The sequence below is a fragment of the Psammomys obesus genome, unplaced genomic scaffold, assembly GCF_907164565.1.
Source record: "Psammomys obesus unplaced genomic scaffold, mPsaObe1.curated_primary_1811, whole genome shotgun sequence".
In the NCBI taxonomy this organism is placed as follows: Eukaryota; Metazoa; Chordata; class Mammalia; order Rodentia; family Muridae; genus Psammomys; species Psammomys obesus.
The window spans coordinates 34,609,918-34,627,472 of record NW_026596079.1 but is presented as its reverse complement, the minus strand read 5'-3'; the positions used below and the strand labels follow the sequence as shown (position 1 = coordinate 34,627,472).

The 17,555-nt window shown below is 38.5% G+C and overlaps 1 protein-coding gene across 1 annotated transcript in view; it reads right to left on the bottom strand.

The window, feature by feature from the left end:
* The window catches only part of Rspo2 (R-spondin 2), a 161,219-nt gene that overhangs the window by 75,340 nt on the left and 68,324 nt on the right, over positions 1–17,555 (bottom strand). Inside the window, exon 3 of the mRNA XM_055626619.1 lies at positions 8,848–9,036. Coding sequence (XP_055482594.1) covers positions 8,848–9,036 — 189 coding nt within the window. The remainder of the gene's footprint in view (positions 1–8,847; positions 9,037–17,555) is intronic.

The following is a 17,555-nucleotide window of genomic DNA, read 5'->3' as shown; positions in this document are numbered from 1 at the left end:
TATAATATTTTAAATAGTGTATCTTTTCCATATACACACAAAAAAGGAAACATTGAGACTGATATTAAACTAGTTAAATAAAGATATTGGCTTCTTCCTCATTTTTCAAATGTTGCATATTTGAAATTGTACTGCAAACAAATGCAATGAAAAAGAATGTTTCTTTTGGGAATGCAGTAATATGATTTACTACACTTGATTTTAGCCAAAAGACCAAGAAGCGATGCAGTCGTATATTTTAAAGGGATTTGTGTTTCCACTTAAGGAAGATAGGAGACAGCCACAACCTCAAAGTAAAATTGACAAAAGAATTTTAAATTATAAAACAAATTAATATTTCATATCAGATTTTCCATTCTTGCCAGCAGCAGGTCCTAGTCTTTGTTACTCCTTGTGCTTTTCCTAGTTTGGCAACTTGTCACCCTGTCATATTAAGGTGAAACCAGAACAGTGTAATAAACGTCAGACCCAAGTCCCCATTGGGATTTACCCCATTGGAATGTTGGAAAAGGCAACTTTTCTCTGCCTAACTGAAAGAAAATCCCAGGGTATGCCAGTGTACATCTTACCCCCCCATGCAACCTCTGCCCAAGGCAAACAAGAGGAATCTCTCAACTCCTTCCTACTGCAGACAGGCTTAGAGCAGGAGTACAGGGCTTGAGAGGAAATGATTTAGAATATAGACCATAATGTCTCGTTGAAGCTATTCAATTCTATTAGACTACAAAAGTAGTCATAATACATCAATCAAAAAGCACAGCTGTTTTCCAATAAAAACTTTATTTATGAACACTTAAACACAAGTTAAAGCTATCTCCCATCTGCCATCTTAATGTCCATTTGATTGTTTTTCTCTGGTCATTTAAAATTCTAAAAGTTATCCCTAGAACTGACACACAAGATGGCAGGCAGATTTTGCCCTCAGTCACAGTTGGCTGAGTCCTGACTTAGAGAACAGTTTTGTTTGTAAACACCATGTAAAAGCATCTTAGCTGAGGGTCTTAGGATGAGTCTGACATTTACCATCTGGCTCTATGCATGGACAAATAATGCAAACACACAGGGACTTAGTGATCTCTACATGGGAAAATGATCTCTAATGAGCAATCAACAGGTGATATGTCATCCTGCTGTAGTATGTCTCTTATCCCCTTGCTTGCTGTTTCATTGACATGTGCATGAAAGAGCTGGGTTAAAAAAGGGAGATAATCCAATTTTAAAATGGCATGTTTGGGTGAAACCAATATAACATTAGTTCTAGTTCTATCATCTTCTGTCTTTAACTGTCTCTGTTTAAAAATGGCTTTGCAATGTATAACAATCGAGCTCAATGGTAATAGCAGATAGACCCCCTAACCATGCTATGCAGTAGAAGCCAAACTTCTGGTTGACCAGCAGAATCCTTAGAATGACAATTTGTGATTATCTTTCTGAGAACTTTAGTAACAAGGGAGAAGTTCCACAAATGCCCTAAAAAGTAAAATATGGGGCTGGGTGCAGTGGTGCACACCTTTATTCCCAGCGTTTGGGAGGCAAAGGCAGGCAGATCTCTGACTTTGAGCCTAGCCTGGTCGACAAAGTGAGTTCCAAGACAGCCAGGGCTGCATAGAGAAACCCTGTCAGAAAAAAAAATAACAAAACACTCAAATTAAAAAAAAAAAACATTAAAACATATCTAATAAACCCACTAAAATCTGTACATCTAAACAAACTAAGCAAAAGAGAGGACCCTAACTAAAATGTTCAATCCCCATCCTGAAAGGCAAAGAGGATGGACATCAGAAGAAAAAGAAAATAGGAAACAACCTCGGAACCTGCTACAGAGGGCCTCTGAAAGCCAGAAGAAAACAGGAAACAACCTTGAAACCTGCCACAGAGGGCCTCTGAAAGCCTCTGCAGTATAGACTGTCAAAGCAGATGCTGAGCCTGATGGCCAACTGATGGGCAGAGTGAATGGAATTCTATGTAAGAAGTGGGAAATAGTAAGAGCTGGAGGGGACGGGAACTCCACAAGGAGAGCAACAGAACAAGATAATTTGAACACAGGGAACTTCCCAGAGACTCATACTCCAACCAAGGACTATTCGTGGAGATGACCTGGAACCCCTGCACAGGTGTAGCCCATGGCAGTTCAGTGTCCAAGTGGGTTACATAGTAATGGGAAGAGGGACTGCCTCTGACATAATCTGATTGGCCTGCTCGTTGATCACTTCCCCCTGAGGGGGGAGCAGCCTTATCAGGCCACAGTAGAGGACAATGCAGCCACTTTTGATGAGAACTGATAGACTAAGATCAGAAAGAAGAGGAGAACCTCCCCTATCAGCGGACTTGGGGAGTGGCATGCATGCAGAAAGGGGAGGGAGGGTGGGATCGGGAGGGGAGGAGGGAGGGGCTTATGGGGGGATACAAAATGAATAAAGTGTAATTAATAAAAAATAAAAAAACATATCTAATTAAATGCTTTGTTTTTCAAAGAGGCATAGAGTACAAGGTGATAGGAGCCTTTTAAAAGGAATGATGCTGAGGTAAGAGAGTGCTCTTTGAGTGGACCCATGTTCAGTTCCCAGCACTCACAGGGCAAGTATAGACGGGAAGATACTTGAAGGAAATTGCTACTATGAACTCTGATGATGCTACACATGGTGGCAAATGCTTATAATACCAGCAATCAGAAGGCTGGGGTGCTGGATGTGGTGGCACTATGTAGGGAAACGAGCAAATAACTACAACAAACCTTGATACAATCTATCAAATTATTGATAGCTTAGCCATCATGCTGTCCATTACCATGAGAAAACTAATATTGTTGACTACAGCTGGTAGGAGGACCACTTTGACCTTTCAAGGCCAAACATTTTTCATATGACTTAACTGCTTTAAGCGATGATCATGTAATTATAATTCAAAACAGTAAGTAGAAAGAATTCAATTTTCATTTTTGTTGCTGTCATAAAACACTCTAACAAAAGTAAGATGAGGAAGGGGCTTATTTGGCTTACAATTCTAGGTCACTCTCCATCCTGTGAGAAAGTTAAGGAGAGATTCAAGCAGAAAGTCTCATGAGATCCACAGCCAAGAACAGAGAGAAATGAATGCACCCCTGCTGTCTTCTCTCATCTAGATGTCTTCTGCCTGATACGGGGAATGGTTCTACCCATTAAGAGCTGAGTCTTCCCAAATTAACTAACAACTGTGACAGTCTTTCACAGACATGTCCATAGGTGAGCCAGATATAAATAATTTTTCAATTGATACTCCTTTCCCAGATAATTCTAGGTTGTGGTAAGTTGACATTTAAAAGCAACAGAACACAAAAGACTTTAGTTTTTTTTGTTTTGTTTTTTACCTCAACATGATAGATGGCGGAGGAGATAAATATGCTCACACTGAGATAAACATTAATTTATACATATATTAATATATCACATAATATGATTATGTACAATTTTGAGTGCCAACTTAAAGTATTTTAATTTTTTAAAGATTTATTTTTAGGGGATGGGTGGGTGATGGGTTGGTGTTGGGTAATGTCACGTGCACAGGTGCCTGCAGATTGTGACATTCCCTGAAGTTGGAGATATAGTCAGTTGTTAGACAAACAATATGGCAACATAATGTATGTCCTCCTGAAGAGCATCAGGCTAGCCTAACTGCTGAGCCATCTCTCCAGGCCCTAAGCATTTTAAATTCTTTAATAACTCCACTTCTTATCCAAAGTCAAGCTCAAGCCATTGATGTTCAAGCTCCAGATCGTTCTTATTTGATGTACCTATCTGTCTCTGGACTCATCTACATGTACACCTTTCATCTCCCCACCCCCACTAAAGGAAGAAAACAGATCAGTCTACTCTGTCTAACATAATGCTGATACAACAGATGAGGACAGATGAAGAAATTAAGAAAACAGAACAGTCTACTCTGTCTAACATGATGCTGAGAGCTGAAACAACAGATGAGGACAGATATATCTGCTGAGGCACAAACATGTTTGATATTAAAATTCTACCATTTTAGAATACATACTGAAACAGGATCCTCTTTGTGTGTCTTAATGTAACCATATTATTAGTTATAAATAGTACACTTTAGATCATAAAGTATTTCCAACTTAGACATCGGTTTATTAAGAGCTCATGTCCCACTTTTTATGCATACATGGCCCTTAACTATTTACTATGTAGATATGAGAGTTACAAAGAGAAATTGAACACTGAAGCAACTAAAGAACAATCAAGTCACAATGAAAAGCAATATCTTTAAGGGGAATTATAAAAGATTTCATTCTTCTATTGTGATGGTTTTACAGATAGATTCATGAGAGTATGAGCCAACTCTCATTTCAGAATGTGTTATGTAAACTGTCCTAGTTTACAAAGCTTGTTACTGGCAGACAGACTTGAGAACCCAGAATTCCTTCTAGCACAGTGTTGCCACAAAATGATATCTACCACTAGAAAATAAGAAATACTTAATGGGATTTGAAACACATTTGTGAAAATGGTTTGTTTTCCTAATACTCTGATTTATAATTGTGAGCAATCATTTTGTTCATTTTTTAAGGAACAACACAAAGAAAGAATATTCCAGGATGAGTCACAGTTTTCAAACAAGACCGGTATCCTGTTGCTGATTGTTGAAGACTTTGGGACCATTTCTTTATAAACCTCCATATCTATACATGTTAGCAGGAGAAGAAGGAAAGAAATAAAACCAGAAGGCTGTAATGGAAAAGACACGGAGAGATAAAGATAAAGAGAGGAAGAAATGTCTGTAAACACCACACACATATGGAGGGGAGGGAATGGTCAGTGAAAGCATTTTTATTTTTACAAAACATCGTCCTTAAGACTACTTTATATAGGTTATGGCTATTTTTTCCTCTGGTATATGCAAAAATCATGTCTACTTTTATATAAACAATATATAAAATAAATATTTTTGGTTTATTGTAAACTACTTTCTATTAAGTGATGTAAAAAGAAACAAACTGATTATCATTATCTCTGCTAGCTCAGTGAAAGATGAAAGAGATGTTGAGTGGGGGCTGCCACAAGATAAATTGTGTCTATTGTGATGCCTTTATATCATCATCTTTCTGTATAACATGTTTAACAGATTGTGTTGAGAGAGAAGAAAATTATCATTAAAATATATTGTAAGAAAACAAATATTTTCATAAAAGTAAATTAATAAAGCACACTGCTATTATTTTTTAAATAATTTATTGGGAACTGGGAAGATGGCTTAGTAGGTGAAATGCCTATTGCTCAATCATGACTTGAGCTTAGATTCCTAACACCCAGGGAAAACCCAGACCTGGCTCTGCATTGGTAGAACCCTAGCACCTCGTGAGTCTTAAAGGAGTGTGCTTTGGTTTGAATGTGATCAAAATAGGCTGTAAAAAATCAAAGAACTAAATAAGAACAAGGAAAAATGAAGAATTAGCTGTCCCACTCACCATTTCCAAAGCTTAGTCAATGGTGTGATTCCTTTGTTACTATTTCCTACAAATTACTTATGCAGTTAGGCAAACATGCAGCAGGATCAGAGACAATCCTAGACTCCATTCTTGGTTCTACTTCATACTGCACATCTAGGAGTGGGCTTCTCCACCTCTAAGTTTGCCTTTTCAATGGCAAAATACAAGGCCTGTGTGCCACCGTGCACCTCCCTACCATGATCCTCATGTACACTCACGCTCTGCAACTGTTAAGCAAGCCCCCAACAATCTCTTCTGTAAGTTCTCTTGGTTATGGTGTCTTAGCACAGCACGGCAATAGACAAGTTACTATCACAGGAACAAAGAAAGAAACTGAATGTTCAGATGAGGAATAATAAATTTGCAAACAAATTGTCCAGGTGAAAAATGGAAGAATTAGCTGTCCCACTCACCATTTCCAAAGCATACATATATTTATATGTATTTATAAATATATACATTTATAAAAATGTGTATATGCCTGGCTGCTTGCACTATTTTTTAGACAACGACGAAACAACATATATAATATAGATGTTGACACACAGGACAGAAACTAAACAACTGTGCTTTTGTGACAAACAATCAACTTGATTATCTGTGGGTTTAACTAAACTAAAAGTTTTAAATCTCAATATAGCTGTGTGATGTTCACAAATCAGGACGGTGGTTAGGCTGAAAGAAGAGAGAATATTGAACCAGAAATCTGTGACTGTGCCTGTCAACATTCTTTTTGAATCCTATGGTTACATGTTTCATTCCTCTTTGTGATAGATCTGTGTTTATTATTTGTCAACTTTGATTTGTATTTCATATTTCATTTAATTTTTTAGAATTTTAGGACAATTTTGTAGGTAAAAGAAATAAGCTACATGTTCTGGAAAATATGCTAAATGCCAGCATTTGTACTAAAAAATAAATGCACAGCTTCATTTGAAAGAAAAGTATATTGAAACAAAAATACCATTTTAAACATTTTTACATTAATACCTGTTTAGGGTCAAGGCAAAAATGTCTGCTGTTGATTGAGATATGAATGGATGCCTGTATGTACACTATGTAAACTCCGACCGAACCTGAGTAACATACACCTAAAGATTTGTGAAAAGTATTATAGTTTTAAAAGTACATGCTACAAAGAAGAATCAGACAAATGTGCAAAAGTGTGCTTGGAAATGGAAAAATGTATTTATAAATTAATATCCCTCAAAGTACATGTAATTGTTAAAGTTTGAATGCAAGTTTCTAACGGATAATTAGCTAAATGTTGTATATCAAACCCAGAAAAATATATACTGCTATGTTAAATAGCATAGAGAGATCCACAAGTCACAACTATGACATGTTTATATGTAGGGAAAGACAAAGCTGTGCAGAGAAACACAATGTGAAGGGCAGAAGCCAAATGGTAACTTTTAGTATCTTTGGGAAGTGTTTTGCTTTGGGTCCTTACATTTGTATTTTATAAGATTCATTTCTGAGCTTTCTAAATAAGGGAATATATAGCAATGAATCAAAGGAACTTTCATGTAAATAAATTTGTAATAAACGAGAAAGAGAAAATATGACAGAACCATCACCAAAAATAATATTTGGGACAATTGAAATTTATATTATCTCTTAGTACTATCACAGCATATTTCAAAATGTTATTCAAATGATTTTATGAGTACTTATGATTTTACAGACTTCATACTCTAAATCCCAAGAAGCCAACTTCAGCAAACATAGCACTAACTGATTCTTTGAAAGATAACCACTTCAGACTTGCCTCCTTACTATTTTACACAAAATAGCATTATACAAAGGCAAGTTTAATTTACAAGATTTTTCCAAGCTACTGTTGCTTAAAGTTTATATATCTATCAACAAGTAATAATCTCAGAAAAAAGTGGCTATAATTTCAAATTCTGTCTATAACCAGTATTGTAATATAAATTATTCCCATTCTGTTGATGCAATACAAAAATTAGTAATAATACAGGCTAAGACTGAAAAACAAAACAATAGCATGGGAAAACCATAATAATCTGATGTCATGTACAACAAATTATTCTACTTTCACTCAGTTTTGTAGAGTTTTGCTGATAAGCACTTCTTGCTTGTATTATATAAGTCATGAGTTCCTTTTTCTCTGTAGTTCCCAGTATTGATTGCAATCACTTAAAAACAGTAAAACCATAACAAGTCCATTCTCACACATAAACTCACTTTCTAAAGCCTGACTTATAAACATTATTTTCCATTTCTTAGAAAATGGTCAACATGGTCATGTGTGCCTGTTAACCTTTGTCTGGAGTTCTGAAGAAAACTGCTGGTGCAACAGGAACTCCTGCAGAGACGACTGTTTATAGAAATTTGTCCAAGAACATCCTGAATTATGGTGCATACCCTTAAACAATTAATAGTAGCATCATTTTTCACTCACTAATATCCCGATTGGATAGGACATTGTATGGTCAGACTGTTGCCCATACACACAATTCGCATCATGCTAGTTCTAAAATTTATAATAAATGCTTCAAGCTAGCCACTTCTAGCTTTATCATCTTGCACAATGAAAGGTGTGAACAAATGTAAACAATAAGATACTCAAATTCCACAAGAGATGATTGAGGAATTAAGAACAGAAAATTGTTTCCAGGTATACCTACTCTCCTATGGACGGTCAAATCACACACCTTAAAGAAATAAGATATACTTAGAAATTTGGCCAAGGTATTGATACTTACCATGAGTTATGTTCCTCTAATAACCCAAACAATCATGAAATTAAAGGAAATCCAAATTTCATCTAAGCTTAAATATTTCTATTTTGACTTTGGTTAAAAACTGTTTCTCATGTTACTTGACTAGAATGCTTTGAAAGAAAAAGAAACTAAACACCTAAACTGCATCTTTATCAGTAATGGTGCTTTAAATTAATAGATATATATTTTAAAAAAAGATATATATATATCAAATAAAATCAAGAATTAATTAAAAGAAAAAGAAAAGGATCTACAAAACTAAGGTTAAATCAAAGAGGATTTTTCCATGCATAGTAAAATCTTATGTGATTATACGGGTGGGGTGGTTGGTTGATTGGTTGGTTGGTTTGCAAGCAGTAATTTCTCCTTACAAAGTTCTATCTAGAAGCATTTGTATACCAACATAACACAAAAATGGTTAATCTAAATAACTGAAAGAAAATGTGCCTGACTTGTGATACACAGCTATACAAAATATTCTACACTATTCATTTTTGAAAGTTTTAGTTTAGACTATATCCACAGACTGTTACCTATATTTATTTCTGTTAAAAAACTTAGCACCTTACCTAAATTGCATATCCAGTAAAATAGGATGGACAGAAATCAGATACTCACTTGCACATCTGTTCATATCTGGGGCTCGGTGTCCATAGTACCCTGACGGGCAGGAATGCAGGCACTCTCCATACTGGCGCATCCCTTCTCTTCGGAGGAAAAAGAACAATTTCTGTTGACATCGGCTGCATCCATTGTCCTTTGAACAAGACAAACAACCTTTGCAAATGGGATTTGATACATAGCTAGCTGTAACAGAAAAAACAAAGAACAAAAATATTTAAATATGAGTATGATTAGACTTTTGGTCTATATACCATCATGCAAAGAAAGAAGTCTCAGGTCAAAGACCCAAGAGAACCTGCTACTGCAAGTTTCTAAACCACTATAACTTCTGTTTTCCAAATACTCATCTTTATACCCACAGATATATCTGGCTGTCACCCATTATCGAAGAAGCTTCTTTTTGCACAGCTGGAGACCATTACAGAGATCCCTACTGGTCAAAATATAGAGCCTATGTGTCTATAGAATGACAAACCTACATTGCTACATCTGCAATGCAACCCCTATACATAAGGCTCAGGGAAAATCATGAAAGAGGGGGAAGAAATATTTTGAGAGTCAGAGAACAAGTATGCCTGCTGAAGGAGTGTGTTGCCTAGATATGACAGAGAAAATGTGTTGATGAACTTTTAAAAATATGGTTGTCTGAATAAGTCCAATGTAATTACACAAGTTGACACACCAGTGCAGTCAGAGGAAGTTCTAAATGGTCCTACCCCTAGGTAAGAGATGCAGATAGTTGGCAGCTACTTTCTAAAAGAGGAAGACTCAGTTGCCTCCAAGGAAAAATTCTTATCTAGGTTGTCCAATTACAAAAGGTCAGCCCTACACGCATATACATATGAACACAATTGAATGGATTCTGTCTAATATATACATGTGTGCACATACAAGGGTGAATATACATGTAACAATTACAAAGAAAAGATCATGAGCTTGGCAAGACAGACTCTGTGGAGCTGGAATGTAAAGATGGAGAGTAAGAATGATATAGATGCAGTGGTCATGTATGAAGCTCTCAAAACATATATTTTAAAACAAATCTCTATCTCCCCCTTCTTCCATAGGGTTCTCTGCACTCTGCCCAAAGTTTGGCTATGGGTCTCAGCATCTCTTTCAATACCCTGATGGGTAGTCTCTCACAGGGCCCCTGTGGAAGGCTCATGTCCTTTTCCCTGTCTTCTCCTACTTCCAACGGAAGACCTAGAGGAGACAGGAGCTCCACAAGGAGACCAACAGAGCAAAAAACAACCTGGGCCCAGGAGAGGGGCTGAAGAGACTGATGTTCCAACCAAGGACCATGCATAGAGAGGACAGAGACTCCCTGCTCAGATGAAGCCCATTAGCTGCTCAGTTTTCAAGTGAGTTCCTTAGTAAGGGGAGTAGGAGCTGTCTCCCTGGGGGATGCAACCTTGCCAGGACACAAAGGAAGACTATGCAGCAAGCCCTAAAAAGACCTGATAGGCTAGGGTCAGATAGAAGGGAAGGAGGGCCTCCCTTATCAGTGGGCTAGGGAAGGAGCATAGCAGGAGAAGAAGGAGGGAAGGTGGGACTGGGAGGAAATGGGGGGAAGGGCTAAAGCCAGGAAACAAAGTGAATAAATTGTTACAAATAATAATAAATTGATAAATTAATTTAAAAGAACATAAGATAGAAAACAAATTTTCATTTCAGAAAAGAAAGTTTAAATTAGGATCATGTACTTCAACCCATTAGCATTCTGGAAAAAAAACAAAAACAAAAAAAAAACAGAAAAGTAAAACCAGAAAATGTAATTCGTTATCTGAAACTCTTTTTGGATAATGGTGCATTTTTCTCCTTAAACAGTTTACACTTCATTAAGTGGCAATGTGATTGGATCATGAAAATGTATTTTTGAACATAAGGGCACAGAAACACTTAAAGAAACGTTCAATGTCCTTAGTCATCAGGGAAATGCAAATCAAAACGACCTTGAGATTTCACTTTACATCCATCAGAATGGCTAAGATAAAAAACTCAAAGTGACAATACATGCTGGAGAGGATATGGAGAAAGGGGAACCCTCCTCCACTGCTGGTGGGAATGTAAACTTTACAACCACTTTGGAAATCAATCTGGCACTTTCTCAGACAACTAAGAATAGTGCTTCCTCAAGATCCAGCTATCCCACTTCTAGAAATATATCCAAAAGATAGATGCTCAAGTATACAACAATGACATTTGCTCAACCATGTTCATAGCAGCTTTATTTGTAATAGCCAGAAGCTGGAAACAACCCAGATGTCCCTCAACAGAAGAATGGATACAGAAATTTTGGTACATTTACACAATGGAATACTACTCAGCAATTAAAAACAAGGAAATCATGAAATTTGCAAGCAAATTGTGGGAACTAGAAAAGATCATCATGAGTGAGGTATCTCAGAAGCAGAAAGACACACATGGTATATACTCACTTATAAGTGGATATTAAAAATATAACAGGATAAACATATTAAAATTTGTACACCTAAAGAAGCTAAGCGAGGAGGACCCTGGGTAAGATGATCAATCCTCACTGAGAAATGCAAGTGGGATGGACATCAAAAGATGGAGATAACAGGAAACAGGACAGGAGCCTACCACAGAGGGCCTCTACCCAACAGGTATCAAAGTCGAGGCTGAGACTCATAGCCAAACTTTGGGCAGAGTGTAGGGAGTCTTATGAAAGAAGGGGGAGATAGAAAGATCTGGGGCCAGGAGCTCTACAAGGAGAGCCAATAGAACCAAAATATCAGGGCCCATGGGTCTTTTCTGAGACAGATACTCCAACCAAGGACCATGCATGGAGATAACCTAGAACCCCTGCAAAGATTTAGCCCATGGCAGCTCAGTATCCAAGCGGGTTCCTAGTAAGGGGAATAGGAACTGTCTGTGACATAAAGGCAGTGGCTGGCTCTTGAACACCTCTCCCTGAAGTGGGAGCAGCCTTACCAGGCCACAGAGGAAGACAATGCAGCCAGGCCTGATGAGACCTGAAATGCTAGGGTCAGAGGGAAGGGGAGGAGTATCTCTCCTACTAGTGGACTTGGAGAGGGACATGGAAGGAGATGAGGGAGGGGGGATAGGAATGAGGGAGGGGGCTATAGCTGGGATACAAAGTGAATGAACTGTAATCAATAAAGAAGGAAGGAAGGAAGGAAGGAAGGAAGGAAGGAAGGAAGGAAGGAAGGAAGGAAGGAAGGAAGGGAGGGAGGAAAGAAAGAGAGAGAGAGAAAAAGAAAGAAAGAAAGAGAAAGAAAGAAAGAAAGAAAGAAAGAAAGAAAGAAAGAAAGAAAGAAAGAAAGAAAGAAAGAAGAAAATAAGGGTAAGTGCTCTTTAGGAATAGATAACACGGGCAACCTTTATTATTAAAATTGCTTTACTTCAATTTTTTAATTTTTTTATTTATTGAGACAGAGTGGGGAGGGGAACAGGGGTTGGGTTCAGCAGGGTCATGTATGGGGAGATAAAATAGAAATGGGTGGGGGAACATCTCTGGGACAGGAGAGACTCATGCTGTGGGAGGGTGGGACATGGAACCTGATGTCACCTCCTGCTATAGCCAGGTGGGACTTCCAGTGGAGGAAGAAGGATACCAGCCCACCCATAAAACCTTCAATTCAAATTTGTCCTGCCTACAAGAAGTATAGGAATAAAGATGGAGCAGAGATTGAGAGAATAGCCAGCCAATGATTGGTCCAACTTGTGATCCACCCCATGAGAGAAAGCCAACCCCTGACACTATTAATGATACTGTGCAATGCTTGCAGACAGGAGCCTAGAATAACTGTCTTCTAAGTGGCTTCATCCAGCAGTTGATGGAAACAGATGCAGAGACCCACAGCCAAACAACAGGCCAAGTTAAAGGAGCTCTGTGGAAGAGTGAGAGGAAGAATAAAGGGAGCCAGAGGAGTCAAGGACACAACAAAAAGACAGGGTCAATCAACCTGGGCCCGTGGGGGATCACAGAGACTGAAACACCAACCAAAGAACATACATGGGCTGAACCTAGACCCTCTACACACATGTAGCAGATTTGCAGCTCAGTCATCATGTGGGTCTCCTAACAATTGGAGTAGGGGCTGTCTCTGTCTCTGTCGCCTGCCTCTGGATCTCTTTCTCCTAGCTGGACTGCCTTGTCTGGCCTCATTGGGAGAAACTGTGCTTAGTCCTGCTGTGACTTGGTATGTCTGAGTGAGTTGGTAGCTATGGAGGAGGCGGCTTCCCCTTCTCTGAGGAGAAAGGGAGGGGAGAATGGCATGAGGTGTGTAAGAGAATGGAAATAGAGGAGGAAGGTGCTGCAAACATGCTGTAAAATGATTAAGTAAATTAATGAAGAAAAAAAGATGACACCTCTTCAAGATAAATGTTCACCTGTAAAATTTTTGTACTTTTTTTTCCTTTTTTGAAAATGTTATTTTTTTCCTCACATAATATATGCTGATTATGGTTACCCTTCCCTCTACTCCCAGATTTACACAAGTGGAGAGAGGATCTCATTACACAGCACAGGCTGGCCTGAAACTCACACATCACCTGCCTCTACCTCCTAAGTGCAAGTAGATTAGAAAGGTCTGCCACCAGGCCCAGATTTTCTTTCCTTGTTTAATAAACAACAGAAATACTCCATTTAGGAGATAAGGTGGGTAAAAAAAATAAGGTAGAGATATATGGCCTGAAATTCAATATTTTCATAGTTTGTTATTCTTAATTAAAAAATAGTAGTTTAAGAAAATATAAAAAAATCTTTGTGCACATGATATGAACTTTGGAAACTACACAATCTGGTATTGAATCTTTTTACCTTTGAGAGGGCATCCTTTGCTGAACATACAGTCTTTACTAGAGCACTAAGGAACACATATTCATATGAGCAGATCAACAGCACCACGCTTTATACACACTGTACCCCACACCATTCTATTATGTAGAATGACTCAGCTTCCAGTGCATCAATAACTCTGGCTGATCCAGGTAAGTTTTAGTTCCACAGGATTCCCTCCTATCTCCTGGGCTCCCAGAGACCTGTCCTATGGACATTCTCTTGCTTAGAAAACTATGTACTCCAAATAACTTTCAGTTTAGCTGCTTTAATTCTGTAAATCTGGAACTGTAAGAACCAACCAGAGAAGAAGTGGGAAATAGTAAGAGCTGGAGGGGACAGGAACTCCACAAGGAGAGCAACAGAACAAGACAATTTGAACACAGGGAACTTCCCAGAAAATCATACTCCAACCAAGGACTATTCGTGGAGATGACCTGGAACCCCTGCACAGGTGTAGCCAATGGCAGTTCAGTGTCCAAGTGGGTTACATAGTAATGGGAAGAGGGACTGCCTCTGACATAATCTGATTGGCCTGCTCGTTGATCACTTCCCCCTGAGGGGGGAGCAGCCTTACCAGGCCACAGCAGAGGACAATGCAGCCACTTTTGATGAGAACTGATAGACTAAGATCAGAAAGGAGCGGAGAACCTCCCCTATCAGTGGACTTGGGGAGTGGCATGCATGCAGAAAGGGGAGGGAGGGTGGGATCTGGAGGGGAGGAGGGAGGGGCTTATGGGAGGATACAAAATGAATAAAGTGTAATTAATAAAAAAAAAAAAGAAAAATATCAAATGGGAGAAGAAGAGGGAGGGTGGGATTGTAATAGGGTGGGGGAGGGGCTACATCTGGGATACAATGTGAATAAATTATAATTAATGAAAATAAAATATTTTTAAAAAGGAAAAAAAAAGAACCAACCAGAGATTTTCTGAAGTAAACAATTCAGATGAAAAAAAAAATCACCTTTTCTGTTATAAGTAATAATATTGCGTGAATGCTTTTCCAGATGTTCCTCCATATCCATATTGATACATACAATAAATGTTTCATAATTTCTCACAAATGTGATAATATTACATATGGCAGAGCATAACTTTTTCCCTCTAGGTAAAACTGTACCAACTTTCCAAAGCAATGATCCAGATCAATGTCTGTAATCTTGTGTCCTGAAAACAGTTTTACCTGCTGCCTCTACTTACCCCAAACCACTCAGTTATCTTCAAGAATGCTCTTTTTGAATACCACAACCATTTCTGTCCTTCAAATTTAAACCTTCTTTGTAATTTCTGAGCTTTGATAGACTTAAACAATGAACAGGTTTAGGGAATATTTCTCTCAGCCCAGATCTTACATATCTTTATAACCTCCCCCAACCCCTGATACACAAACACACACACATGGAATTCTCCTCAAGCAAAAATAATGTATTACTTTTTCTAATTCCAATAGCTTGGGTTGCTAAGGTTGTCTTCCTGTCTTACTCCTATAATAATTTTACAACCTCTGCTACAGACTTGATTCTACTCTTTTTTCTTAGGAGTTCCACTAATTTCTTCACTCATTTTCAGAGTTGTCCAAGAGGAGTGTTCACCTAAGCCCACCCTGAGGGTTATCATTTAGAAGAATTCTTTTCTAAACACATAGGAGACTAGAGCCAAAACAGGAGTTGCTGCCAGATCCTACATCCAGAGCCCAGCACAGAGCCCTCTGCAGCCAGTTCGAGCAGTGTGCTGCATGTCTTCTGCTCTTGGGCTTAATTACAGATTTGAAAAAGGTTATTCAAATCTCAAAGCTAGCTTTGAAGAGAGGAGAATTTGAAAGTTTTATACTCAGAGAAGACTGTTTAAGGAGGTTTTCTATCCCACAGTGATCACAATCTCAAGTGAAGCTATACTTGCTTTGTGTTCAAAGGTCAAACCAAGAGTACTTTATCATCATAAATCATACTCCATTGTAAGAAGTACAGAGGAAAGTGAATTACAGAACCAAGGAAATCAACACAGATTAAAGGCTTTTTTGTTTTGTATTTATGTATCAGAAGACTACTTTCATCTTGACCACAAAGATTTCAGAATCAACAAATTTTGTCCCACATTTATTTTTTAAAAGGTATTCTTAAAACTGTTACAAAACATTGCTTCAGTTACTTGAATCCTGACAGACTTAAACAATAAAAAAAATCGGAAATCCGTACCATAATCTATGTCCTCCACTATCTTTGTAACTTAACCCATAAGGAATTCTTGTAAAGCAGAAGTGATGCGCCACACCCAAACCTAAGTGATCTCTTTTTTACATTTACTTTTTATTCATATATTCACTTTACATCTTGATCATAGATCTCTCCCTCAGAATCCTAGTCCTGCTGTCCCACACTCCCATCCTCTTCCCCTTATCCCCTATCCCTGTCTCCTCAGAAAAGGGGAGCCCCTCCACCCCCTGCCAGCACATCAAGTTGCATCAAGATTGAGCCCATCCTCATCCACTAAGGCCCGGCAAGGTAACCCCATTAGGGTGAAGGGGTCAAAAGAAGGCAACAGAGTCCATGTCGTAGATAGCACCCACTCAACTTACTAGGAAACCCACATAAAGATCCAGCTGCCCATTGACTACATATGTGTAGGGAACCTATATCCAGTCCAAGTACGCTCTTTGGTTGATGCTTCTATCTCTGTAAGCTCCCGTGGGCCTAGGTTAGTTGACTCTGTTGGTCTTCTTGTGGTGCTCTTGTCCCCTCTGGGTCCTTCTCTCTTCCCCCACCCTACTCTTCCAACCCTGATATTAATAACGATACTCTAAAATGTTTACAGACAGGAGCCCACCCAGATTCTGTGACTCACAGGCAACCTAACTAATCTCTTAAGGCTTCCTCTAGTCCCGGGTTTCTAACACTCTTCAGGACCAAAGAACAAGAACAAAGGTGAGTTCTGCAAAGAACCTCTTGCCCCAGTCCTCAGACAGATTGCCCTTCATTCCAATTATCTCTGCAGACCTCTCTGTATTGTAAATCAATACCCCAGGCGTAATTCAACCAGAACATTTCCATCTATTAGACATGGTAACTACCCTAACTCTGTATCCAAACACAGGCAAAACAGATACTTAAGCATGACTGTTTTATCAATGTCATAAGTAAAATGGCTCTGCCTATTTCTGTGAGATTTAATTCAAGTGTGCAGGTGGATAAACAATACTTAATTTGCAGCTTTGATGACTATGTTTATTTGGTTTTTTTTTTTCTGTAAGTTTCAACTTCTCCACCCTGCTGAGATCCAGAGCCTCATACTTCCAACCAAAACATCTTTTAAAATCTATACCCACCCAAGACTAGAAAGACGACACTCATCCCATGAAACATGGAGAACACTGAAAAACGTCATGGTAATTCTGCATGAGGTCAAACATGCCTCCTGGATATGTTTGGACCCAGGAGCAATACCACATATCTAGTACTTATGTCATGAGAAAAAGCAGCATAGTTAGAACCCGATCAAAGTTCTGTCATCCAATTGTGTTCCTTTGAAACTGCAAATTAAGTCTGGCCTTCTTGTTAATCTTGATGTTTTATATGTCTGATCATGTGTTAAGTGTATCCAGTTATCCACATTTTTATCTCATATGCAGATGATGAGCAGGCATCTGTTTCCAGTATATGCCTGACATCTTTTTTTAACTTTAATTTTTATTAATTATACTTTATTCACTTTGTACCCCCCTGTAGCTCCCTCCTTCCTCTTCTCCCAATCCCACCCACCCTCCCCTTTCTCCACATATGCCCCTCCCCAGTCCACTGATAGGGGAAGTCCTCCTCTCCTTCCTTCTGATCTTAGTCTATCAGGTCTCATCAGGACTGGCTGCATTGTCTTCCTCTGTG